General features: G+C 44.7%; 1 protein-coding gene across 1 annotated transcript; it reads right to left on the bottom strand.

Moving 5' to 3' along the window:
* Positions 1–9,530: 9,530 nt before the first annotated feature.
* Positions 9,531–11,248, bottom strand: LOC114801185 (transmembrane protein 88). Its single transcript, XM_074933660.1, is given in 4 exon segments — positions 9,531–10,262; positions 10,955–11,115; positions 11,118–11,218; positions 11,220–11,248. Coding segments are annotated over 4 exon segments (519 nt in total). The 3' UTR covers positions 9,531–10,034.
* Between the last annotated feature and the right edge of the window lie 15,400 nt (positions 11,249–26,648).

Genomic DNA, 26,648 nt, shown 5'->3' with positions numbered 1-26,648 from the left:
TGAGGTTTCTGTTGTTCTGTTGTAGAGCTGAGAGATGGGTGGAAGTGAATCCCAGATGATGTGCTGTCTTGTTGGGAGACCCAGCAATGACACAAGCCTAGATTACAGGCAGATATTTTCATATTCTCCCTCAAAGTGTCAACCTAATTTTCTTTTTTTCATGATGCCATACACCTGAACAAGGTGATTTGTGCATGAGGCTATAGAACAGCCCCACAGCTGCAGTCCCACCACCATGTTTAACTGTGGGAACTGTGTTCCTAGGGATGAAGGATACTCCCATTCTTCAGCAAACATATGCAGCATCCGTGTGCCCAAATAGTTCCAGTTTAGTTTCATTAGACCAAAGCACTTTTCAAATATTCATGGGCAAACTTCAGTCAGGCTCTGACGTGCCGCTCTTTGAGTAAAGGGGTTCTCTGGGATGATGGCCATGACATTCACCACAATGAGTCTCTGAAAATTTCTCAAAATCCAGGTTGGTTTCTTTGCCTCCTTGTACTTGACAATTACAGCAGTAGGGCAGGGACGGTGACACAATGAAATGTGTCCTCTGCTTTTAACCCATCACCCTTAGTGAGCAGTGGGCAGCCATGACAGGCGCCCGGGGAACAGTGTGTGGGGACAGTGCCTTGCTCCGTGGCACCTTTGCGGTTCAGGGATTTGAACCTTCTAATTATGAAGCCGCCTCCTTAACCGCTTACTGAATGTTGTTAGGGAGCCAATTGACTGCATATGTGTGGTTTCAAAGCTGATTGGTACATTACTGTAGGTGTGTTTTGAAAGCGAACATTCATGTGGGGCTAATATTTTTGGCCACCCTATTTTTTTACTATATTTTTTGCTATATTTTCAAAACAGGTGAAGTTTCACCAATGCTGCAAACATTGGGAAGAAGTTTAAGAAAATATTCCATAATTCCTGGTGGCATAATAATTTTTGGCCTCAGCTGTAGGAATTTAAGAGTGGTATACCTTGGGAATACATGGCACCTGGATGCACTATGGAAATAAGCGGAATGATTTGGGCAATGTTGGGAAGACATTGCATCTGTGGGATGTACAACCTGATGGATGGAGGCAGAATATTACAACTTACAAGATTCAAATGAGCTGCCACTGGGTGGGTGCCAGATACTCATATCTTCAGGTCTCAAGTGGAGTCCATGCCTCAAAATATTCTGTGTTGATCCAGATCCATAGACTCCATCCACACTGTCCTTTCACTTCCCTCATTTTCCGCCGGTATCACTCTTTAAAATCCTTTTTTCAATAGTCACCGTGTTTCATCTAATGGAAGGTGTTTGCCTTCAATGTGCTTTTGTGCTTATGATACTTTTGATTGACATCAGATAAATGAAAGACATTCTGTACAAGAAAAGTCTTTTCACCTAAATTAAGCAAAACCTCTCTTACAAAACTAATTACAGAGCATTAAAACCATAATAAATCACTGTACCTTTAGATTTGAAGGAATATATGTTTGTTCTATTTGTACAGACAAATCTAACACTTACACACGCACATGCGTACACATTGCACAAACAATACAAAAATGTATAAATACATTATAATTTTTCTTCGTCTAGCACCTAACAATCTCTGAGCATGCTCTTCACTGACAAGTCTGAGCCTTATCAGGGCCCTTAGTATTTAAACTCAATATTCTATAGAAATCGAACGAGAATTGCTGGTGTCTTCCTCTTGTAAGTTGCTTTGGATAAAAGAGTCTGCTAAATAAAGTAAAGTAAAGTAAAGTAAGTAAAGTTGTACTTTTACTGAAGAGATATTTTAAAAGGAAAACTTTTTCTTATACTAGAGTCAATTTTTACATGGTGCTTTTCTACTTTAACTCAAGTACACGGCTTGTGTACTTCATCCATCCCTAAATGCCTGTGCCAAAACTGGAAAACACTCACAGCACTGTGAGCACGTAATTATCCTGAGAGTCCTGGGCAGAGCAGGTATCAGGTCAGTGAGCTCCTGAAATGGCAGGATCGGTGTATGAGGCCATTGTTTTGTGTGCAATATAAGATTTACAGACCGGCCACAACTTTCTGCCCTCAACCCCCCTGCATCACACTACCTTTCAAATGCATATTTGCTGTCCGGTGGGAAAAGGAGCTGTTCAGTGAATATCAGATGAATTAAAGTTCATTAAAACTTTTTATCTAGTGCCAGAGAGGGCAATCCATTTTGGGGCTGGAATGCACCAGGACTGTTAAGCCGCAGGGTTGGGGTAATTAAGATCGATAATTATCTTTGGGCTGCACCCCTTCAGCCAGCCGCACTACACCCTACCCTGCATTCTGAGCTAAAGTGAGCAATCAAAAAATAGTTTGCGAACAGCCCTTTCTGTCCTGCAGATTTTCAACAGACAAAAAACATATCAACCAGAAACATGTGCAATATGGGCTGCCAAAAGCAGCCAGCGTCGTGTGTGGAAAGGAATTTTACTGCGCAAACAGAGTTAAATAAGGCGTGCTGTGGCTGTTTGCCATGCAAGAAACAGGGCTGTTTTTTTATAGCTTCTGTCTTTGCGGAAAATTTGAACCCATGCGTTATGATGAAGGTGTCATCTGACCCAATTGCTGGTCTTATAGTGTCATTTATGTTAAAATGAGGAGATTGAAGGGAGATGGAGAGGCGGCTATAATGAGAAAGGACAGCGGGCAAGAAAAAAAGCGATGTGGGTAAGTGCTGTGAAGGGTGAGGCTTGGCACTTAACTATGGAGTGCATGAGAACACAGAAAATTTGCACGCTTTCTCTGTATAGTCACATAAATAATGATAATTAATAATGATAATTAATAAGCCCCACGTCCTGTGACAATTGTTCTATTTGCAGAAGCATTGATTAGTGGAGGTAAAACAGGGCGGATATTTATGTGGTGTTGAAATCTTGATTATTCGTACAAACTGCCACCCGAATTAACGCTAATGATTTAAAATATTTCCAAGTTGGAAGAACAACAGTAATGTTTGTTTCTCGCCCACAATCATCAAAATCACCTTGAGCTTTAACAACCCTTACATGGAAAATCCTGAGCAAGGGTATGAAAGAGACCCTCCTCAAGAATAGAATGTGCAATAGGTGTCAATGCAGGCTTTGTATAAAAGAGTCTTTTATTGCGGTCCATCTTGGTCCAGTACTGTAGTTTGGTACATGTACTAGTGCTGCAGCTGCAACTGCTATGTCTACTAGCACCTTGTATGAAACACGTTTCCTGGTGACATGCAGCCTGCAGAAGGCACGTCGGAACAGGTTGGTGAGCTGATGGCAGTAGAAGAGGATCAAGGACAAGACCATGGCATTATAAGGATTTCTTGGACGTAGTGTATCATGTTTAAGCTATTTGTTGGTAGGAATACTTTTTTATGTTGCACTAAACGATTTTAGTTTTAGTTAAAAAAAAATAGCATAAGATTTCAGGAGCCTTCATTTACTGTAGAGTACGAATAATAATGCGTTCAATTGGTAAGTTGAATGAGAGCTCTCACATGACCACCCACATGATATCCAGCATGGTTAATGAAGTTTAATTAATTTTGTGATCAAATATAATCTGTTGAGTTTCCCCTTTCCCTGGCATATGTGGGGGACAATGAGTCTTAATCACCATGTGCTGTTTCCCTGTAGAGCCAATTTTTAAAAAATCCCAGGAAAGACAAGTCTGTGTTTTCATTGCCTGAGAACACACTGTGACTATGGAGTTGACTGACTTGCTGGTATCTCACCCCTCCAACCACTTCCTCCAGAGGCCATTGTCCCAACTTAGACCAACACCACTGCAAACAGGTAGACTAAATGGCAAACTGGGGTTCTGTGCCCCTGAACGTAAGGTGGGCACATCAAAGAAATGAACAACTGGTTGCCCCTTGCCCAGGAGTCTCAGCCATTTGAGCGAGAGCTTCTACCAGGTAAGTACATGATGCTTGCTTGACTGCCACACCCACAGAGGGTCGAAATCGACCACTTAGAACCATGAAAGTAACAGTACATAAACAGTGACGTCCCATGTGGCTCATCCATAAGCTTCGCATGATCTTGTGCTACTGCCGCTTTATGGACTGATCTCCAGTGTATGAACCCGTTTTGCCTCGTACCTTCAAACTGGATTATCCCTGCGTGCCAATCTGCTTACTCGCTATCTGTGTGTATTTCTTCCCCACTCCCAGATTTCTAGGGGTGTGAATTGGCAAGGATCTCACAATATGTTACGTATGACGTCACAATACGATTATATACATTTACATTTACAGCATTTACCAGACGCCCTTATCCAGAGCGACTTACAACACGTAGTTACAGGGACAGTCACCCTGGAGACACACAGGGTTAAGTGTCTTGCTTGTTAAGTGTGGTTTGAACCTGGGTCTTCTCGTTCATAGGGGAGTGTGTCACTCACTAGGCTACTACCGCCCATCTTATATGACAATATATTGTGAAACTGAATATATTGCAATATTCTACAGTTCACTCGAAATGTAAAAACAGGGCTGACATACAATCATTTCATGTTTTGTGATTTCATTCTGCCTGAAATGCCAAACAGTAATTCCAAGTACCCAGCTGTAAAGCGCCATCTACAGGACCGGAGGTCGTACTCGCACGCTGACTCTCACCTCTGCTGAGCTCACTGAAGAAAACACTCAACAGCACCACCAGGTGGACGAAATTTGTATACCAAAATATTGATATTTGATATCCCTGTAACGATACAATATCACAATATTTTGCTGTACTAATATTTTTACACCCCTTTCTCAAAGTTCTTTGTACATTCTCCCTTTTTACTTTATTCTAGTCCCAGTGCATTTTCCCTGCTTTTATCCTATCACCTTTGGTGAGAAGTTGGCAGCCATGACAGGCGCCCGGGGAGCAGTGTGTGGCTTTGCTCAGTGGCACCTCGGCGGATCGAGATTCGAACCCGCAACCTTCTGATTATGGGGGGTGATTCCTTAACTGCTAGGCCACCACTGCCCCTAAAATCCTTTTGTCCCCTTATCCATGTTTGGATTCCGATTTCCATGTTTGTGTTGTGACACATATAGTGTAGTTCTGAATAATTAATAGAGTTCAGACAACTTCTTTGAGCGTTGTGCAGGTAAGAGCAGAAGAGCAGAACCTTGTGTTGTCCTCTGATACTGTGACCTTGTCATCTTAAGGTTCAATGTGTGTTCCAGGATGCCTTAGTTGGAAAGACTGATTCTTTTTACATGTATGAACAATGCTGGCCCTTGTCTTAAAAACCATGCCACAATCCAAAGAAATTCAGGAACAGGTGAATTTGGGACTCCAGCAAATCACAGTGAGAGCCATTATCCACAAATGGAGAGAACATGGAAAAGAGTCGACCAAATTTACCACAAGAGCACAGCAACAACTCATCCAAGATGTCACAAAAAAGCCCAGAACAATAAGTGAAAGTGAAGTGATACACTGTGGGTGCACACAGTGAAATGTGTCCTCTGCATTTAACCATCACCCTTAATGTGCAGTGTGCAGCCATGACAGGTGCCCAGGGAGCAGAACGTGGGGACTGTACTCAGCAGAAAGGGATTTGAACCGGCAACGCTTCCTTAACCACTAGGCCCTGACCTCATGTGCCTCAGTTAAGGGCCATGTTCATGACTCCACCATAAGAATTGGGAACATTTGAGAAAACTACTGCTGGCCAAAAAGAACATAAAGGTGCCAAAAAAACATCTTGATGATTCTCAAGAAAAATATTCTGTGGACAGAGGAAAAACATGTTTTTGGAAGGTGTGCATCTGGTTAGATCTGGCATATAAAAAACATGATACCAACAGTCAAACATGGAGGTGATAGGGTGATGGTCTGAGCCAGCCATGAATTCATGTTCTTTACCAAAAACTCCTGAAGGAGACTGTTGGCCGTCAGTTGTGACCTCAAGCTGAGACGTACTTAGGTTCTGCATGATCCAACAAACAGTAAGTCCTCTTTGAATGTCTTAAAAATCTAAATGAAGATTTTGGAGTCAAAGGTCATAATTCAATCAAGACGATCTGAAACATTTAAGTGTTAAGTGTCTCTATATCACCTTGGTCTCTTTTAATGTGAACTCCTTCAGCATGGAATATCTGCTCTTAGTCACTTTCTTTGTCACCTACACACAAAAGGAATTTTTAGGTACAAAGGAATCATGTAAAAAGTGAACTAAGTGAAGAAAGGGAACTTTGTATTATTCGTGGAGGCAGCTGCACACACCCTCAGATCTAAAACAACCAAAACAAATCTGTCATGTTTCACTTTCCAACCAAATGGAATACTCTGGAGATGCTAAATGCCATTAAACGTGAATGCCCTGCAGATGGTGCAGTACATTTGCATTCTGTTTGGAAGCTGGAGAAGACACGTGCAGTAAAACGTATTTATGGCTCCCTGTATATCTGCATTTTGCACTGTGATATGTGAGTGCGTTTCGGAGCTGATGAAGGATGCTGGTTTAGGAGTCTGGGGCAGGGCACGTTCAAAGAGCTCCAAGCTCCACTCAAGGCACCATTATAGGTTTTTTTATCTACAGTGTCATAATACATGATGATTATGTTGACATCTTTGTTTAGTTAATTATTTTAGTCTTGATAATGAATGTTTTTTACTTTTTCATCACAGTTCAGTTGACTTCATTTGACCCTCTCATTGTGGTTGTCGTTCACTTATTTATTACTTTACAGAAATAATATCTTTCCAGATAAGTTTAATGGTTCTGTGCTTTGTTTCATACTTTGTCTCCTCCCTGTGTTCATGTGTGAGCGCTTGACCCTGCCCGACATAACACCACAGACCTCTCCACAACCGAGGTTTTCCGTGCTGCTAATAATCATTACCATCATTACCAGAAATGTTCTGCTTCTTTTCATTTCATTTTGTTACCAGTGCAAAGCCCAACGGCTCTCAGTCGTCATGGTGACATCAGTATGGGGTAGTTGAAGGTGGGGCACATTATCATGGCGGAATACATTATAACAGAGATGTTTCCCATGCATTTTCCGGTTCTCTGGCCGTTTCCCCGCATTATGTAATCCATTCAAGCCAGATCCTCATTTCATGTAAAAAGTTTCAGTCTCCATGCATACAACTCTGGAAAACTGTACCAATAATATATTTCACACTTAATTTTCAATTGATGGACTTGTGTATGACTGTGTAAAATATAACTTATATACCATGTTCTTATGCCTAAACTATTGGTCAGTTCCAAGTGGCTCAAACTTTATTAGATTGAACAATATAATAATATTACATAATGCAAAACAAGTCATTATAAACCATTGATAAACAAAATACAAAAAACTGGATCATTAAGTCCACAGTGGTTTCTAAATCCTTTGGTGAGATTTGGTGAAAACGGCTGTCATAAAAATAGAACAGCAATTTTTAAATCAGTCCTGTTTTTTTCTCCAGAACTGTATGTATTGTCAGACTTATTTATTTATTTGTCTGCACAAATTGCAGGAACAAACGCCGTTCTCTGTACGATCTCATCCGCGCCACTTCACCAGCAAATGCATTAGGGGACCATCACAAGTCTCCATCACAGACTGTACTTAAATGGTCACCAGAATGTCCTTTCAAAATGAGCAGTGCGTAACAGCAGCCACTGAACCACTTCCAACGCGCATGGCGAACCACTAGCGTAATGCAGCCTGTGCCAGTCTCCTTCAGCATATCTGATAATTGAGGAATCCATCAGTGAAATCCATTAGCCTACCCCATTACGGGACAAAAAAAAAACCTGACAAGATATTTATGTATCATTCTTATTTGAGCTCTGTTCATAATTGGAAAGCGTGTAAGCTTGCCTGATATCTTTAATGGATTTACTGAGAGGCAAGAAATCTGCAATTTCACTAACAGCTGAGAGGCAGTAAATAGGTTCTGCAGGGAAGAAACATGAACCTTTCCTGGGGCGGAAGGGGGTGTTGTGATCAAGTGCCCACTTTCTTTGCCAACAAAATTGCATTGTGATGACTATTTTATAGTTTTTCGTGATAAGACATTTTGAATTGCATTTAACCTCAATCATCTTGATTAATTATAAGTGGTTCTTTAAATTGGCCCTCAATAGTAGTATAAGCAACAACAGAGTCTGCGTTCATTGTGTGGTTTATTCTCTAATAGTGACATTTTAATAAATAAGACGTAGAAATGCTACGATGGTCTCAGAAATAACAGCTGTAAAGTTAATCATTCATTCTAAACATGTCATTCGTGTGTGTGTGTGTGTGTGTGTGTGTGTGTGTGTGTGGGTGTGTGTGACTGAAGGATCCTACCCAGGGATAAAAGCAATTTGGCGTAAGAAACAAATTAATCATTTACAGACATTTTCAACTACCAAATTACAGCTAATCTCCCCCTCGCAGGCCAATGAATGTCTACTAAAACAGTGACATTTAGAACAAGAAAAAGGTCACATAAGATTGCACTCTTCCGTTAAATGCTTTTCATTCCTGCTGTTTCTACTGTTCATTTTCTACAAACGTTTTTTGTACCGAAGCACTTTACATCGACTGAAAGTCTAGTCGCTGTTGTTATATTATACTTCTTTAACTGCTCATCAGGAGGGGACTCTACTGGCTCTCTGATAACGGAACATATTTCCTGACATCTTCTTCACACTTATTATCGTTTTCAAATAATATAAAGAAAAAAGCACCACAGACAGCATTATAAACCACAGACAATTATACTGAGTAATGTGGCCTTCATCTCAAAAGCTAATGCTGCCATCCAGCTATTTCAAAGGCAAGCAAATGTGTCACGGTCACTTAAGATTTAAGTTCATCCACTGGGTATGAAGTGTTCAAAACCAAGTGGCCTTTATACTACTGTAAACCTGGCACAACAGTTGAGCAAAAATTACTTCCATGTTTTACAAAGTTCTATATATGGACATACATAAATAAATAAATATGCATTACTTATTCATTGAATGGGCTCTATTTTGACAATCTAAGGCACATTTTCCCACCTTTCCCACTGTTTACCATTGGTTTTGTGAATTTCTGGAGCCAGTGAAGGCAGGCAGAGGCAGTGTAAATAATCTTATATTATAAGTCAGGGCTACATTATTAAACTATATTTAAGCTGTACATTTTAGAAATGTGTGGGTGTGTGGTGCTTGTGTTGATTATACATCATGGAGAAAATTCTGCTAGCTTTGGCCAGGCTATGGACCCTGTTTTGTTCTTGTGTAATAGCATCATAATAGCAATTCGCCCTAAATCTTGCACCCCTACTTTTTAAAATGATGTATGTGCCATTCTGATCGGTTCATTATATCTTATGTCTGAAACCCTCCTCAAGATAATTAAGAAACTAAGTAAAGTAAAATAAAGAAACTTGGGACAACAGTTCCCTTTTTTTAATTACTGGGGATATGGACCCAATCATAAATGTTGTTTGAGCTTTCTGCTCGCTGCTATGCATCAGATTGTCAAAATAGGGCCCAAAAATATTAACACACTCCTTAGAAACACATTTGAATACACAATGTTTTAAGAATACACAATAATAAAAAAATATTTAATAACAATTTGCCCAGTGTCAATTACTTAACCAGGGGGAGAAAAACATAAATTGCTCAATTATTGCACCTTCCAAAAAGAAAAAATAACAAAAAAAGAATAATGTAAGGTACTGTTCACAACTCACAGCATCTGTACTGTATGCCACATCTTTCTGGAACTTTCTGGAATACCTATTCAGCATCCTGAAGTCTGGAATCAAACACTGACGCTGTTTTTGTTGATAAGTTGCATGCACCATCTGCAATTTGACTCGATTGAGCATCGGCATGCATCAGATATAATTAAGTAGGAGGAACTGTGTTCTCCCACCAATCACCCAGCGATGGGAAAACTGGCCGGTTGAGGTGAGGTGAGCTGGAAATACGCCTGGTTACCTTGACCAGTCTGTGGATGGCACTACGCTATAATTATGGAGTGTGTTAAAATACAATATTGAACCTCTGCCTGAGCTCTGTGACCTTTGACACGTCTGTCACGTCATCAGACCCAGGCACGCAAATCTTCTCTCCAGCATAACCCCCGGCCTTGGTACCAGGCGCCTGAGATTGGCTGGAAGAACCAGAGGAGTCGTAGGTGGCGGAGGAGGCCACAGAAGGTCGCTGCGGCCACCACCACAAGAGGTGACATCATCACAAAGCCCAGGATGATGAGGGCGGAACAACTGTTGTCGTCAAGGTAATGGCAGATTGTGGAAGGTGAGGCCAGAACCTGTTGTAGAGGAGAAACTGGATTAGTGGTTAGTGTGTGTGTGTGTGTGTGTGTGTGTGTGTGTGTATCAAGAGGAAGCGGTGTGTGACAGGCTCTCTCCTGGGCTTCTGCTTTATGTCAGATAGGAAAACCCCCTGAGCTGTCAATCACTTGTTATGGCCTAATGATTTAGACAAATAGGGAATAAAATAAACATATTCCACACGTTCGAACATCTAGAGCCTTTATAAAAAAGTCTGTTTCCCTCTGTGCTGTACAACCCCACACATGTCCACTACAGCATCACCGAAGTTGGTGAATGATCCATTTATCCCTGTTTGTGAGCTGTAGCATTTTAATTCTATTCTTTTAATGCCCTTTTCACATAAACAGAATTTTTTGATTTGCTAAATTAGAAAAAAAACGAGAGTTAATTTTAATCAAAGTCTCATATCCTTTTACAAAAAAAATTGTATTTATAGCATGTATCATTTATTAAGCTGACGTTTTATTGTTTTTATTTTAAAAATTATCCTTTGCAGTGTGTCCAAGACAGCATACTTAAATGTTAATGTTTCAATTGTTCAGAGTGCAATAAATGTGAGCGAATTGAGTTATTAATTATCAATTGTAGTGCATCAGGAGAAAAAGCATCAGCATCAGCACCATTCTGAATGTTTTAATGTTGCCTGTTTGATGGATGGATGCATCACCCGCGAGTGGCAGAGGAAGCCGGCGTAGAGCAGGAGCAGGGCAGGCAGGAGCACCAGGGCAAACACGGCCGCCAGCAGGAGCAGGCAGGTCGCGGCCAGGGCCACGTTCCACAGCAGCAGGCCGGCGCCCGACGCCAGGCAGCCACAGCGACTCCTCCGGCCCCCCAGGCGCCGCCCTCGCAGTGGGCCACGGGAGGCGGCAGCATGCGGGCTCCCTCGGCGAGGACGAACTCGTCCTCCTGGTCCCTGTCATCCTCCACCCCCGTCATCCAGCTCCGCGTCCACGCCGCACATGCTAAAGCAGCAGAGCCACACGGCCGGACTCTAAATCCTAAACCGGCACAGTGATCACAGGAGAAGGGGGAAGAGAGGATGAAAGGGGAGATAATGATGAGCTTCTGAAACCCTTCACTGACCGTCCATATTAAAAATCACCATTAAATGAAAAACATTTCCAAAATGTTCCATAAAGAAGCCTGCTTCATCCCTGGAGTGAGATCATCAGGAATTCAGGCACTGTCACGTTCCTAAGCAGACGGCCACCTTTCATCACCTCTAATGAACTCAACTATTTGAATTATTGCATCCATAAATCAAGGCTGGAGAACCACGTGGCTTCACGCACTTCACACCTTAAGTCGACCAGTGTAGAAATAAAAAAAAATAATAAAATCAATGAATTCCCCATCGATCCGCACTGCCCGGTACCGGATCCGGGGGTTCGGACCCCTGCGTATCTCCAGGAGGGCTCAGAATATTACACAGTCAGTGATTATTTATTCATCTCTTTTAATTCCATCCTCGTTCACTGTTTGTATTTATTATCGTGTATTATATCAAATGAATTCTGGTTGATCTGGAATAACTTTCTTTAAATAATAAAAGTGCTACGTACCTCTGCGCGTGCTTGACCTTGTTTTAATCCAGAATAAAGTCCGGGCGCGTGCAGCACGATGGCGCGCACACACTGGGAGCCAGAGAGAGAGGGACAGGGGGAGAGAGGGAGGAGGAGAGAGGGGGAGAGAGAGAGAGAGAGGCAGAGAGAGGAAGAGAGAGGATCAGAGGGAAGGATAACTGTGTAAAAAAACAGACAACGTGCGACACGCGCGAGAGATTAACATCCATGAAGGATCTCAGCCTCCTGAGCAGAAGTGAATCGATGGGGGGATGACATCAGAAATGCATGTCATGGCATCACAGTCGTCGGCTGCGCCCACGAGACAAACCTGCAGTCATTTCCCTCTCATCAGCAACTGAGATCTGGCAGGAACGAGAGGAGAGGAAGAAAGGATGTGTAGCAAAAGAAGAGATGGAAAGAGAGGAATTTAGGAATAAGTGTGTGTGTGTGTGTGTGTCTGTATGATAGGTGTGTGTGTGTGTGTGTGTGTGTGTGAGAGAGAGAGAGAGAGAGAGAGAGAGAGAGACTATATTCCTTTATTCCAGTCTCAAAAACAAACAAAACTGCACAAGGTCAGTTTGTCAACGTGCAAAAACGATTAGAATCTAATCAAAGCCGGAAGGTCTCCAGTACGATGACATGGCAGCACATTATATTTACATTTGTGGCATTTTCCAGAGTGACTTACAACGTGCTTTCATGTTACCATCAATCAAGTAATCATTTCTGGTTCACTAGGACTCAAACCATGAAGTTTTTCTTCCATAAGTCAGACTAAATAATAGTTGCAAGTTAGTCTAAATATTCTCTAAAGAGGAAGGTCTTGAGCTGCCGTTTGAAGATTCTCATTGACAGTGCTGTTCTGACCTCGAGGGAAAGTTCATTCCACCACCTATATAATTGTCTAGATGAGGGTCTTCCTCGTACCTTCAGCAGTGGAGGGAGCAGGCGAGCAGTACTGGAGGTGCTGTGTGAGGTAAAATGAGGGCTGTGAGGTAGGATGGTGAAACCCCATGTTTGGCTTTGTAGGCCAGCATCAGTATTTTGAATCTGATGGCAGTAGGGCAGCTACTGGGAGCCAGTGGGGCGGTGTGATAGAATTCGGGAAGGTGTGGCTGCTTTCTGTATTAGTTGTAGAGGCCAGATGGCACTCGGAGGTAGACCAGCTAGAAGGGAGTTACAGTAATCCAGTCGTGAGATTACTAAAGACTGAACCAGTATCTGGGTGGCCTGTGTTGAAAGATAAATCCGTATCCATGTGATATTGTTGAGAAGGGATCTACATGAGTAAGGCAAGCCCATGTGGGTGTTAAGATGTGGGGGAGGTTAAATTGATTTTTTAAGTCAGAAAAACACAAAACTGACTAAATTATATCGGAGGAATATTAACTATACCATATTAATGTGGCACCCCTAAGCTCACCTGGACTAGCCGGGAGAAGCAGGCTGAGAGGACCTGGTCCTGATGTCCACATCGGTTCTTTAGCGTTGTGAAACTACTGTTAAATTGCATTTTGATTTATCTTTATTTTTCTTTATGTCCCGTCTCTATATTCCCGGCCATCATGCTGTTTTTGTTTCGTTATTAAAACCCGACTTTTCACCCTCAGGTTGTGTGCTGGTGCCTGTTCCTTCCCTTGTGACAAATGACTACTTACAATTTTCCTAAAAATATATATATATAATTTAAAACAGTCCAATTTCAAAATGACAAAACATTTTGAGTGCCACAGAAATAATTATTTGTTGCTTATTAACAATTCAAGATATTACTTTTGTCTTTTTTTCATTTTGTAACCTATATTCATTTAGGCTGTGTCCAGGTGTCCACAAAGTCCACCACAGATCATTGATAATCTAAATAAAGAACTGAAGTGTTCTGAAGTGTTTCTGAAATGTCTTCTGGATCAAACTGCCATCTCTGTCTTCTGCCAAATCTACTACCAATTATAAACATATATGTAATGATGCTGGGTTTTTGTGTTCCTGCCTGCTCTGCCTGTTTCTCACAAGTATCTTTCACATCAGTTTAATTAAAATGGGTGGTAGTTCAAACTTGCCTATGAACCAGAACAGCACAAAATCCCAGGTTCAAACCCCACTTACTACCATTGTGTGCCTGAGCAAGACACTTAACCCTGAGTGTCTCCAGGGGACTGTCCCTGTAATGGTCACGGTCAGTGCTCTGGATAAGGGCATCTGATAAATGCCTCAAATGTTCTCCTATGACTGAAATAAAATATCATTTTAGTCAAAAATGTTTAAATGTATAATAATTATGTTTCAGAAAGCTTCTCATTGCCATGTTATGCAGTGTGGTATGAGTGAACCTCTCAAGTATGCACTTATGTGCTCGCATTTATGCGAATGCACTTATGTGCTCAAAATAGCAAAAGTACAATATCAGGCAAGGCAATAGTCTTACTTAAAGAAGAAGAAATGCACTTATGGCCCACATCTGGCTTAAAGAGAGAAGCAAAGCCTTCACTACATCATACAGAATACAAAATGTGTCCTCTGCAATTAACCCATCACCCTTAGGGAAATGTGCCCAGGCAGCAAGGTGTGGGGACGGTGCCTTGCTATAGGGGAAAGTTCCAGCGGCCTAGTGGGTAAAGAGAGGCACTCATTAGCGAAGGTTTACAGGTTCAAAACTTTCATTGCTGCCCATTGCTCCCTCAGGGAATTGGTTAAATGTAGAGGTGCTGTGCTGTGGTGTGTCAAATGTGACAAATAATAACTTCACGTTCATGGCTGTTAAATGCAGAGTGTGCATAACAATGACAAACACTTTCATGGTTCAGGATTTGAAGCTTCTGCTTCCTTCAACTAAATGAAATCTTGATGTCAGAAGTGGGAATCCTGATCTGTAAAACAGTGCACCTTGTCAAAATATAAATGGCAATTTCTCAAGCAGCTTGGCTTCTCTCAAGGTCATAACTCCAGGCAGAAAATAAAGCAATGCAAATGCAGAACTGCACATCAGTAATATCAATAAAGACCTTCTTTACCACTTTGTAGCACATGCATTTCCTTGAGCCCACCCATAAATGTGTGTCACGTCCCTGTCTAGGGGTCAGGAGACGCGACAACAAACGAGGGGAATATGTGCAGTGGGAAGACACAGATACCAAACCCAAGTGAAATATTGTGCTTTTATTTACAGTGAGCAGTGAACAACAAACCAAACCAAAAGTTCTATATACAACAACTACACAATTCACAGGAGGACAACACACCATGAAAGGAGAGACAAAACAACTACACAACAAAGCCACAACTAACCAGACTAATCACTAACACACACAACAAAGGCTTATCCAACTCTAATAACTCTATCCAAAACTCCAATGGCAAAACTCTCCTCTCGCTTCCTCCTCCTCCGGCTCCACAACAATGAGCCCCGAATGGTGGCTGGAAGTAGTTCTCTGTCCTGTGCATTGATTGGCTGCCAGTGGACGAGGGAATTGGTGGGTGGAGCTATAAATCCAAATCTCCTCCCCCAGCAGACAGCCTAAAAGAGAACACGCACAAAACAGAGCACCCCAAGCCATTCTACGGCCTAAAGGACGTAACATGTGATCAATTTTCCTCATTCACTTAAAATATTCTCGGATTATTAAACTGTGGTCTGTAGCTTCACCCAGCCAGCTCCCAAGCAGGACTGCAACTTTGCACATGCTAACAACTCACAGTCATTCCTCATAACAATTCCTCAAACAAGGTTCTACCAAAACTCCAAAGCACAGCCCTGCCTGACCACTTCATGGACTTTTAAAGACACCCAAAAGTCACCATTAACCTTTAGCATTCTTTCAGTGTCACAGTATAAAACTCTAATCTCTACAATCAGTACAAAAACCCAACAGGATGCCAGAGCAAATGTCAAAATATACAATATGCGGCAGTGGTGGCCTAGCGGTTAAGGAAGCGGTCCCGTAATCAGAAGGTTGCCGGTTCAAATCCTGATCTGCCACTGAACAAAGCACCATCCCCACACACTGCTCCCCGGGTGCCTGTCATGGCTGCCCACTGCTCACTCAGGGTGATGGGTTAAATGCAAAGGACAAATTTCACTGTGTGCACCATGTGCTGTGCTTAGTGGTTTTGTGTTATCTGTTGTGTGTGTGTACATGTGTCTGTTTCCCTTTTAAGTACTTGAGTTGTTGGTTTGGTTTGTTGGTTGTTGTCTAGTGCTGGTCTTTGGTTTGTTGGTTGTTGTCTAGCGCTGGTCTTTGGTTTTGATGTCTTGGTTTTTGTCTAGCGCTGGTCTTTGGATTGGTTTGTTGGTTGTTGTCTAGTGCTGGTCTTTGTCACATGATTCCATCATGTGACCGGGAGTAACACGGACACGAGGTAACGTGACCCCTATAAATTAGGCTAGAGAAGAGCTGCCAACTGCTCAGTCATTGAAGGACGCACGTCATCTGACTCGGCCCTGAAATCCTCAACCCCAGTAAGACCGTACCTGTCCTCTATGTTCTCCTGAGTCCCAAACTCCTTCCTGTCGCCCTGTTCTGCCCTGTCTTGTGTCTTAAAACGCGAACGACATCAGTGTGGTGTTGCGGCTTACGCCGTCTGCGTTCACGGAGACCTCCCGACTCACTCTCCCGGCCGTCCTGGAATGGAATCAGCGAGTCATCTCCACCACAGCCTTAGTGGATTCCGGGGCGGCTGGAAATTTCATAGACCGCTCCTTCGTCCGACAACATCACATTCCCCTGGAACTCCTCACAAGTCCTCTCACAATCACCTCCGTGGATGGTCATCCGGTCTCCTCAGGAACCATCATTCACCGCACGGTCCCTCTTCAACTCCGGCTCGACTCGCATGTGGAGAAAATTCAGTTTTTAGTGACCAATATTATCACCTCACCAGTCCTCCTCCTTGGGTTCCCCTGGCTGTCCCTCCATGAACCCCACCTTTCCTGGTCATCGGGCGTGGTGTTGGAGTGGGGTGCGCACTGTCATCGCCATTGCCTTCTGCCACAGCCCTCCCCGTCTGCCTCCTCGAACCCAGAACCGAACCGTCCTGTATTAGACCATGTCCCCTCCTGCTATCATGACCTAGCCGCCGTCTTCAGCCCAACCAAAGCTGCCCAGCAGCCTCCCCATCGACCAGGCGACATGGCCATTGACCTGCTACCGGGAACCACTCCCCCGAAAGGACATCTCTACTCCCTCTCGAAAGCAGAGCAACTGGCCATGGCACCAGAATGGCACCATCCGCCCCTCGACTTCCCCGGCTGCGGCAGGGTTCTTCTTCGTGACCAAGAAGGATGGTGGTCTGCGACCATGTGTGGATTATCGTGGACTCAACAAAATCACTATCAAAAACCGAACGCCATTACCCCTCTCCAACACCGCCCTCGACGCCCTCACGGGAGCAAAGTACTTCACAAAGCTGGATCTCAGGTCGGCCTACAACCTGATTCGCATCCGAGAGGGCCACGAGTGGAAGACAGCCTTCGGTACGACGGGACGTACAGGCCTACGTTGATGCCTGCGACGTCTGTGCCCAGGCCAAGATTCCCAACACTCTGGCTGCTGGGCCCCTGCGTCCTCTTCCCAGTCCTCATCGCCCCTGGACCCACCTCGCCTTGGACTTCATCACCGGTCTCCCTGAGGCTAATGCTATGACCACCATCCTGACCATAGTGGATCACTTCTCCTCTGCCACAACCGCTGAACTCGTGCTTCAACACGTGGTCCGCCTTCATGGGTTCCCCCAGGACAAGCTGCCCAGCAGCCTCCCCATCGACCAGGCGACATGGCCATTGACCTGCTACCGGGAACCAATCCCCCGAAAGGACATCTCTACTCCCTCTCGAAAGCAGAGCAACTGGCCATGGCACCAGAATGGCACCATCCGCCCCTCGACTTCCACGGCCGCGGCAGGGTTCTTCTTCGTGACCAAGAAGGATGGTGGTCTGTGACCATGTGTGGATTATCGTGGACTCAACAAAATCACTATCAAAAACCGAACGCCATTACCCCTCTCCAACACCGCCCTCGACGCCCTCACGGGAGCAAAGTACTTCACAAAGCTGGATCTCAGGTCGGCCTACAACCTGATTCGCATCCGAGAGGGCCACGAGTGGAAGACAGCCTTCATCACCCCCACTGGTCACTTTGAATCTCAGGTCATCCCCTTTGGTCTGTGCAATGCACCCGCCGTCTTCCAGCAGTTCATCAACGATGCTCTCCAGGACATGCTGGGACGGTGGGTGTATGCCTACCTGGATGATGGTGGTGGTCATCTACTCGCCCAACCTGGAATCTCATATTCAACACGTGAGAGCAGTACTGAAGAGATTGCTCGCCCATCGACTGTATTGTAAGCTGGAGAAATGCGCCTTCCACCAGCACTCCACCACGTTCCTGGGCTTTACCATCTCGTCCCAGGGTGTGGCCATGGAGCCCAAGAAGTTGGAAGCAGTGGCATCGTGGCCCCTACCCACGACGCTGAAACAACTGCAACGGTTTCTTGGGTTTGCGAATTTCTATCGTGGGTTCATCCGTGGCTACAGTACAGTCGCAGCACCCCTCACTGCTCTCACCAAACCTTCATCACGTCCGTTCCACCTAACCCCTGAGGCCATTCAAGCTTTTAAATCCTTGTGTCGTCATTTTACCACTGCCCCCATTCTTCAACACCCAGATCCTTCCCTTCCGTTTGTTGTAGAAGTGGACGCGTCAGAGGTGGGTGCTGGCGCAGTCCTCTCTCAACACGGTCTGGACCGGAAATTGCACCCGTGTTGCTTCTTCTCGCGGAAGTTCACCCCTGCACAGCGACGATATGGGGTTGGGGACCGTGAGCTGCTGGCAGTCAGGTGGGCCCTCGAGGAGTGGCGGCACTGGCTACAAGGCAGTGACACCCCCTTTCTGGTCTGGACCGATCACCAAAATCTCATCAATCAAAGCCACCAAACAACTCAATCCCCCACCAGGCGAGGTGGGTTTATTTTTCGAGCAATCTTTTCGAGCAAACTTTCAACTCGCCTACCGTCCCGGGTCCAAAAATCAAAAAGTCGATGCTCTTTCACGTCAACATGCCCCAGACTCACCATCCTCCGACCCCGAACCCATTCTTCCTCCTCATCGCATCCTGGACACTCTCCGGTGGTCCCTCGAGACGAAGGTCCGGGCTGCCCAGGTGTCCGACCCTGGCCCAGCTAACACCCCACCAGGGTGCCTGTACGTCCCAAATACCTGCCGGCCCGATGTACTGCATTGGGGCCATTCCTCCGTGCTCTCAGGCCATCCAGGACGCCAATGGACCCTCTCCTTCATTCGCCGGGCATTCTGGTGGCCTTCGGTACGACGGGACGTACAGGCCTACGTTGATGCCTGCGACGTCTGTGCCCAGGCCAAGATTCCCAACACTCCGGCTGCTGGGCCCCTGCGTCCTCTTCCCAGTCCTCATCGCCCCTGGACCCACCTTGCCTTGGACTTCATCACTGGTCTCCCTGAGGCTAATGGTATGACCACCATCCTGACCATAGTGAATCACTTCTCCTCTGCCACAACCGCTGACCTCGTGCTTCAACACGTGGTCCGCCTTCATGGGTTCCCCCAGGACATCGTCTCTGATCGGGGACCCCAATTCGCCTCAGCTGTGTGGAAGACGTTCTGTCGCCTCATTGGATCAACCTGCAGCCTCTCCTCTGGCTACCATCCCCAGACCAATGGTCAGGTGGGGAGGGCCAACCAACAGCTGGGACGATACCTGCGGTGCTTTGCGTCGGAACACCAATGCACCTGGCCCGGGTTTCTCCTTTGGGCGGAGCTGGCACACAACCTGCAAGTCTCCTCCGCCACCGGCCATAGCCCCTTTGAGATCTGCCATGGATATCAGCCCCCCATCTTCACTCACCAGGTGCCCGCAGGTGGGGTCCCCTCGGCCCGTCAGATGATCCGCAGTTGCCGAAAGGCCTGGAAATCTGCGCGGTCAGCCCTCCTTGCCGCCTCATGAAGGATGACCACCCAGCACGACCGCCGGCGACTGCGCTTCCGAGTGGGACAGAGAGTGTGGTGTGGAACGAATTAGCTCAAGAGGGAAATATCTAAAATAATTATAACTGGTTATAATTAATAATAAACATTTAGACTAGATTTGGGGATAAACTGTAGCAGAATTAATGTTACAATTACTTGATCTGTCCGTCCACGGAGCAGATAATATAATTATTTATCAATTCTGGGAACGATTATCCCCCCTCTTGCCAGGAAAGGTAGCTTTCCCACTCTGCGTGCTAGCAGTAATTTAGCATGTAGCTTAAAAGGTCAACGTTCAGTGACTCAGCTGTGAGCAGCACACAGAAACAAACGATTGTGAATTTAAAGAATTTAATAAACACGGCTATAGCTAACATACAACAATTAGACAAACATATACATACAGGGTAAAGGAAAGTGATGAAAAGAGAGTGGCAGTATTACACATCAATTAACCACAGCCTAATGAGAATCGTCAGAGAATTCTTAAGTTCACCTTAAAAAGGGGTTTAAACGTGCATCTAAATAGTTACTTGCATTGGTCCTTGTTTCATGCAAGGGAGTCCTGATGCGGTAGGGTCACGATCCTCGATCCTTAGGTCTGGCACTGGAAGTTCTCCTTGAAGGTAAATTTTGCCAAAGAGTAACAAAGTGTTGAAAAAGTGTCTCGGGAGGAAGAAGAGAAGTTCTGAGCCTGCGTGCCTGTGTGACGCTCTTTTTGATGCTTTCTGGCACGCCCATCATGTGGCCTGAATAGCCAATCACAAGTGTGACATTTTGGCGGGAGAAGTTCCCTTTGTCTGGGTTTACGACTGACCGGAATTTTTATGGCTGGCCCAGAGAGAAACTGTAGTTCGTTGCAGTTACAATTTCTACCTTATAGAAATTGTATGATGTATTTTGTGATCACATGGTATGCATCACTGTTCCAGTAGTAAAGAGAAGTTCCTTCTGACACCAAGAAAGGGACCTTTAGGAAGTAGGAAAGTGGAAATACACTTATACACTTAATTATAGGTAATTAGAGTTTACCTAATGCACACTAGGAAGTTGTAACTAGTATAATTCATACAAGGGAACGTACACACAACGCGTGCATATACGGGATCCACTTATAATCACATATTCCTAGCACAAGATACAGACAATGCGTTTAAGTGTGTGCGTGATTGTGTATTGCAAAGGTAGGGCCAGGCAGGAGGTCTTTATGGAATTCTTTGAAGCTTGGAACCACCATGAGCAGTTTGCAGACCCAGTCTGTTTAGCATCTTGTTTGTGACAGTGGGGGAAGACGGGACGATCAGGCTGAGGGTCCAGGTTTGTAATTTGTATGTAAATGTCAAAGGTTAAAAGGTTCTTTGAAGATCAACCATCTGTGATCCTACGCAGACGCTACATTTGTGACAGTGGGGGAAGACGGGACGATCAGGTTGAGGGTCCAGGTTTGTAATTGGTATGTAAATGTAAAAGGTTAAAAGGTTCTTTGAAGATCAACCATCTGTGATCCTATGCAGACGCTACAGTGGCTATCCACCCAAGACCTGCGTCTCAGGACTGAGTCACACAAACTGTCCCCTCGATACATCGGGCCGTTCCGGATCCTCAACCGGATCAACCCCCTCACCTACTGTCTCCAACTCCCTCCTGCCATTCGCCGGTTTTTCATGTCTGCAAACTAAAACCCTTTGTCACATCCTCGCTTCATACTCCAGCTCCGGATCCGCCACCGCCATACATCGTCGACGGGGGACCCGCATACACGGTGGAGCGCATTATTGCCTCTCGACGCAGAGGTCGGGGGGTCCAGTACCTGGTGCATTGGACCAGCTATGGACCAGAAGAACGGTCTTGGATCCTGAGTCGTTTCATCCTGGACCCTTCTCTGGTGACTGAGTACCGGCAGCGTACCGCCACCGCTCTGGGGCCGTCGGGGGTCGGCCCTGGAGGGGGGGGGTACTGTCACATGATTCCATCATGTGACCGGGAGTAACACGGAAACGAGGTAACGTGACCCCTATAAATTAGGCTAGAGAGCATCTGCCAACTGCTCAGTCATTGAAGGATGCACGTCATCTGACTCGGCCCCGAAATCCTCAACCCCAGTAAGACCGTACCTGTCCTCTATGTTCTCCTGATTCCCGAACTCCTTCCTGTCGCCCTGTTCTGCCCTGTCTTGTGTCATAAAAACGCGAATGACAACATCAGTGTGGTGTTGCGGCTCACGGCGTCCGCGTTTGCAGATTAATGTGGAGGAACTTACCTGCCTCCCTGCGTCCCGCCGCACTGAGGTTTCTCGTCTCCTCCTACACGTCTCTCTTGTTCTGATCCCGGTTTGTGTGACAGTCTTTGGTTTGGTTTGTTGTTGTCTAGTGCTGGTCTTTGGTTTGGTTTGTTGTTGTCTAGTGCTGGTCTTTGGTTTGGTTTGTTGGTTGATGTCTAGCGCTGGTCTTTTATTTGCTTTATTTGTTGGTCAAATTAATTTGCCTGCACTGTAAATGAACGCGCTATTATTGGACTTGGCTGTGTCTATTCCCTTGGCTGTTCATATTCTATACCCCTAGATGGGGACGTATGTCAGATTGAAAAGGGTATTTGACTCCACCCACCACCACAAAAAGAGCAAAAAGGAAGAACAAAATCTTAATTCTTCAGCTTGCTGACACAGTGCTAATTTGCCCCAGAGCTCAGTAGAAATGACAGGACCTCATGCATTTTTTAGACGAGCAAGCAAAGATGAGCGAATGAGCAGCAGGACAGGGCTGAGGAGAAAAGGTGATAACGGGAGAGACAGTTGCTGGCAGTGCGTTTATTTACTTCACGCATTTTCTTCTTTAGCTCCTTTTCTTTAACTGTGCTCATTTCGCTCATATCCTTCCAAGTTGTCAACAGAGGGAGTAAATAAGTCTGTTCCTTTTTCTCGCAGATTCTTCATACTGTGGTCCTGCAGTATGTGTGGCTTGAAATAAATTGTGCAGCATTTACATGTACATTTATGGCATTTATCAGACGCCCTTATCCAGAGCGACTTACAATCAGTATTTACAGGGACAGTCTCCCTGGAGCAACTTAGGGTTAAGTGTCTTGCTCAGGGACACAATGGTAGTAAGTGGGATTTGAACCCGGGTCTTCTGGTTCATAGGCGAGTGTGTTACCCACTAGGCTACTACCACCGCATTTAATGAATGTGGTATAAATAGCCCCATTCCCGCTGACTGTATTGTTTGTAAAAAGAGGTGTGGGGGGGGTTATCGATTGATTGATTACCCTGAACTCACAATCCATTCTCACACCTGGCCTGTCCGCAGGGCAAAACCCAGTACAGGCGGAGGGTAGATAAAGTAAGAGAAAATGGGCAGAGCCAGCAAGGCTGCCAAGGAAAAAGAAAGAGCGAGAAAGCCGGGAATGACAGGTAATTAGAGGCCATTTCAAGGGGAATCGGATTCTGATTCTAGGAGGTGAATGGTCAGTAAATGAAGAGCAGGTCTTGGATTTCAGTGTTTGAGATGAAGAGTGATAGGAACGAAGAAGACACTCAGGGGGGCTGAGGAAAGGGAGGATTGTTTTGCAGCTCTCATCCAGGTGAGTTTCAGGCGAACGGAATCTGAAGGTTAAAATAAAATGCTGTTATACTGACACCAGCTGGTCACATTTAGTAACGCTTATTTACCACATGTTTCATGAATTTATGGTAAAATCACACAAATGCATTTTTGTCAGTCCAACTTATTCATAGTGAACTAATCAGACACATTGTGCTTTCTGGACAAATCAATGATTCTTTGTTTCTGAGCATCCATGCCTGGCCGATGTAACACTGATGGCATGTTGAGTTCAGCTCCAAGGCTTTGAAAACCTGCTTTATTTACAACTATTTTAATGCATGCCCAGTTGCCAAGGCAACAGTGCCACAGCCACAGAGGTCCTTGCTTGGCAATGACAGGGTGACTTTCTCCGTGTCCATCTGGAAAGCTCACATGTACTTTGCCGTGCACTCAATGTAGCATTCCACATTGAAGCATTGTACTTCCAACCCAGTAAACTTCAGAAACATGCATTCTGATGATCTTTCACTGCCCCATCGGGAGTCTGCGTAACTCTTTATAAAGTTGAGCATTTGCTTCTTACAGCCTGGCTCTGAGACCAGGTCGGGTCTCTCGCTCTCGCTCTTGTTTAACCACATGCATGCAATTGATAAAAACCTGTGAACTAGTTCCCTTCATTATGCAAGATGTCGGAAGTGGGGCGGCTTGCTGTGAGGTCACTGGAGCTGAGGGACAATATGATGGAAGAAAATCCCCACTTACTACCTTTGGTGTCCCTGGGCAAGACACTTAGCCCTGAGTGTCTCCAGGAGGACTGTCCCTGTAACTACTGACTGTAAGTCGCTCTGAAATAGAGCATCTGGTAAATGTAACTATTGGGCTCTAAAGGTTGGGCTCTTCAGTGTTATGGTCAAGTTGTATCTTTGAGACCCCGGGTTGATGATGTTTCTTCAGAAAGGGAACATTTTGTGTCAACTTGACCTTGGAAGTGATTGTGTAAACCTTTTTGTTTAAACGTGAGGGTGGGGTGGGGTCGTGACTCATCTTGTCGTTTCATTTCCTGTCCCTTCTGGCTTGTAGGCACATGCTGTGCCTGACAATATTTGTAATGGTTTATTTATTGTTTTATATATTTCATAGCCGGTGCTGGGTCTCATCACCGACAGCGATGAGCCGGTGTACAGGGAGGTAGTCAGCACCCTGACACAGTGGTACCAGGACAACAACCTCACCCTCAACCAAGAAACTGGTAGTGGACTTCAGGAAGAGAAGAGGAGAACACACCCCCATCATCATCATCATCATCATCTTCAATGCTGCGGTGGAGAAAGTGAGGAGTCAGGAGCTCCCTAGGAGTCACATCACAGAGGACCTCACATCCTCGCCGGATGCATATTGGTCTAGAATGGAAACAGCACCGCCTTACACCACAAAGCTCTGCCGAGAGCTAGTGCAGAGCATCCCTACCTACAGAACATCTACACCAAGCGGGGCCTGAGACTCGGACCACCTCACACCAGCACCACACTGTCACATAACCACAAAGCTCATAACCTCAACTTACCCTATTTGCACAATAAAATAATGTATATATACTTCTGAATATAGGTTTATTGTTAATTGTTTCTACACTGCACATAGAACCTATTTATTTCAAGAAACGTTTATTGTCTTCGGCACACCGTGGCCACATGAGAATGCACTGTACCTATGTATTGGAGTCATGTGACGTGACCTTAAAAGTGATTTATTTATTATTTGGGGTCTTGGTCCTGTATTAATGATGTAGAAATGAGGGGGATTCTGAAAAGGCACTTTCTTTAAGCCCCAGAGCGCAATGCACCTAAACATAAATGCAAAATATTCGATGATTATTGATCATGCTTCTATATACCACATCCTTGGGTTTGGGTTTTATTCATTGTAATGACAGTACAATACTCAATTCACAATGTCATTTAATGTCCTGCCCACAAAAATCTCTGACTGGCAACATTCACAGGCATAACAGTCCCCTGAAGCCCTGCTGTCACTCACACATACGCAGTGTGAAGCCGCAAGGAGGAGAGAGGGAGACTTCAGAACGGAAGGTAAATCAGCCACATTCTAACACTACAGGTTCTGCTACGTCATTCCATAATGAAAATCCTGCCCGGTTAGCCAGCCACATGCATACATTTTTACATCAGATGCCCTTATCCACACCAGTAGTACAGGGACAGTCCCCTGGAGACTTGCTCGTTTTCTTATCATAAAGCAGCCATCCCACAGAATTAATCTAATCAAAGGTGAGCCAGAAGACCACAGCACAGTCACAGGTTCAAACCCCACTTACTACCACTGTATCCCTCAGCAGACTGAGTGTCTCCAGAGGACTATCCCTGTAAGTACTGATTGTAAGTCCACATCTGATCATCTGATAAATGGATTTAATGTAAAAAATGTAATGAAAATTTAAAGCTTAAAGATGATTGTTTCCACAGTAGGGTCTCTCATTATCCATCTTGTTGTCACCTCTCTCCATTAGACTGCTTGTGGTCCACTCTTATTCCTGCAGATATTTCTCTCTCAATTGTGAATGTCATATTCTAGCAGTTTTTGGAGCTGTGTATGAGATTCATGCACATATAACACTGACTTATGACCATAAGGATTGCATAAAAGACTATACAAATAAAAACATTTGAATTTGGACTGGAGCTCTTCCATTGGCCTGTTGCTGATGCTGGACAGGGTTCCGCTGAGCTGCTCCTGCCGCGCATTCCTTCCACATAAGATAATAGAAATGTTCAAGGTGTCAGTCTTTCTGATTAAGGTTAATATACAGTGGGTACAGAAAGTATTCAGACCCCCTTACATTTTCACTCTCTTTTTATATTGCAGCATTTGCTAAAAGTTCATTTTTTTCCTCATTAATGTACACACAGCATCCCATATTGACATAAAAAACACTGAATTGTTGACATTTTTGCAGATTTATTAAAAAAAAGAAAAACTGAAATATCACATGGTCCTAAGTATTGAGACCCTTTGCTGTGACACTCATATATTTAACTCAGTTGCTGTCAATTTCTTCTGATCGTCCTTGAGATGGTTCTACACCTTCATTTTGAGTCCAGCTGTGTTTGATTATACTGATTGGACTCGATTAGTAAAGCCACACCCTGTCTATATAAGACCTTACAGCTCACAATGCATGTCAGAGCAAATGGGAACCATGAGGTGAAAAGAACTGTCTGAAGAGCTCAGCAACAGAA

This window comes from Denticeps clupeoides, chromosome 12 (assembly GCF_900700375.1).
Source record: "Denticeps clupeoides chromosome 12, fDenClu1.1, whole genome shotgun sequence".
NCBI classification, from domain to species: Eukaryota; Metazoa; Chordata; class Actinopteri; order Clupeiformes; family Denticipitidae; genus Denticeps; species Denticeps clupeoides.
Note: the sequence above shows the minus strand (reverse complement) of the source record. Positions and strands in the feature narration are given on the sequence as shown.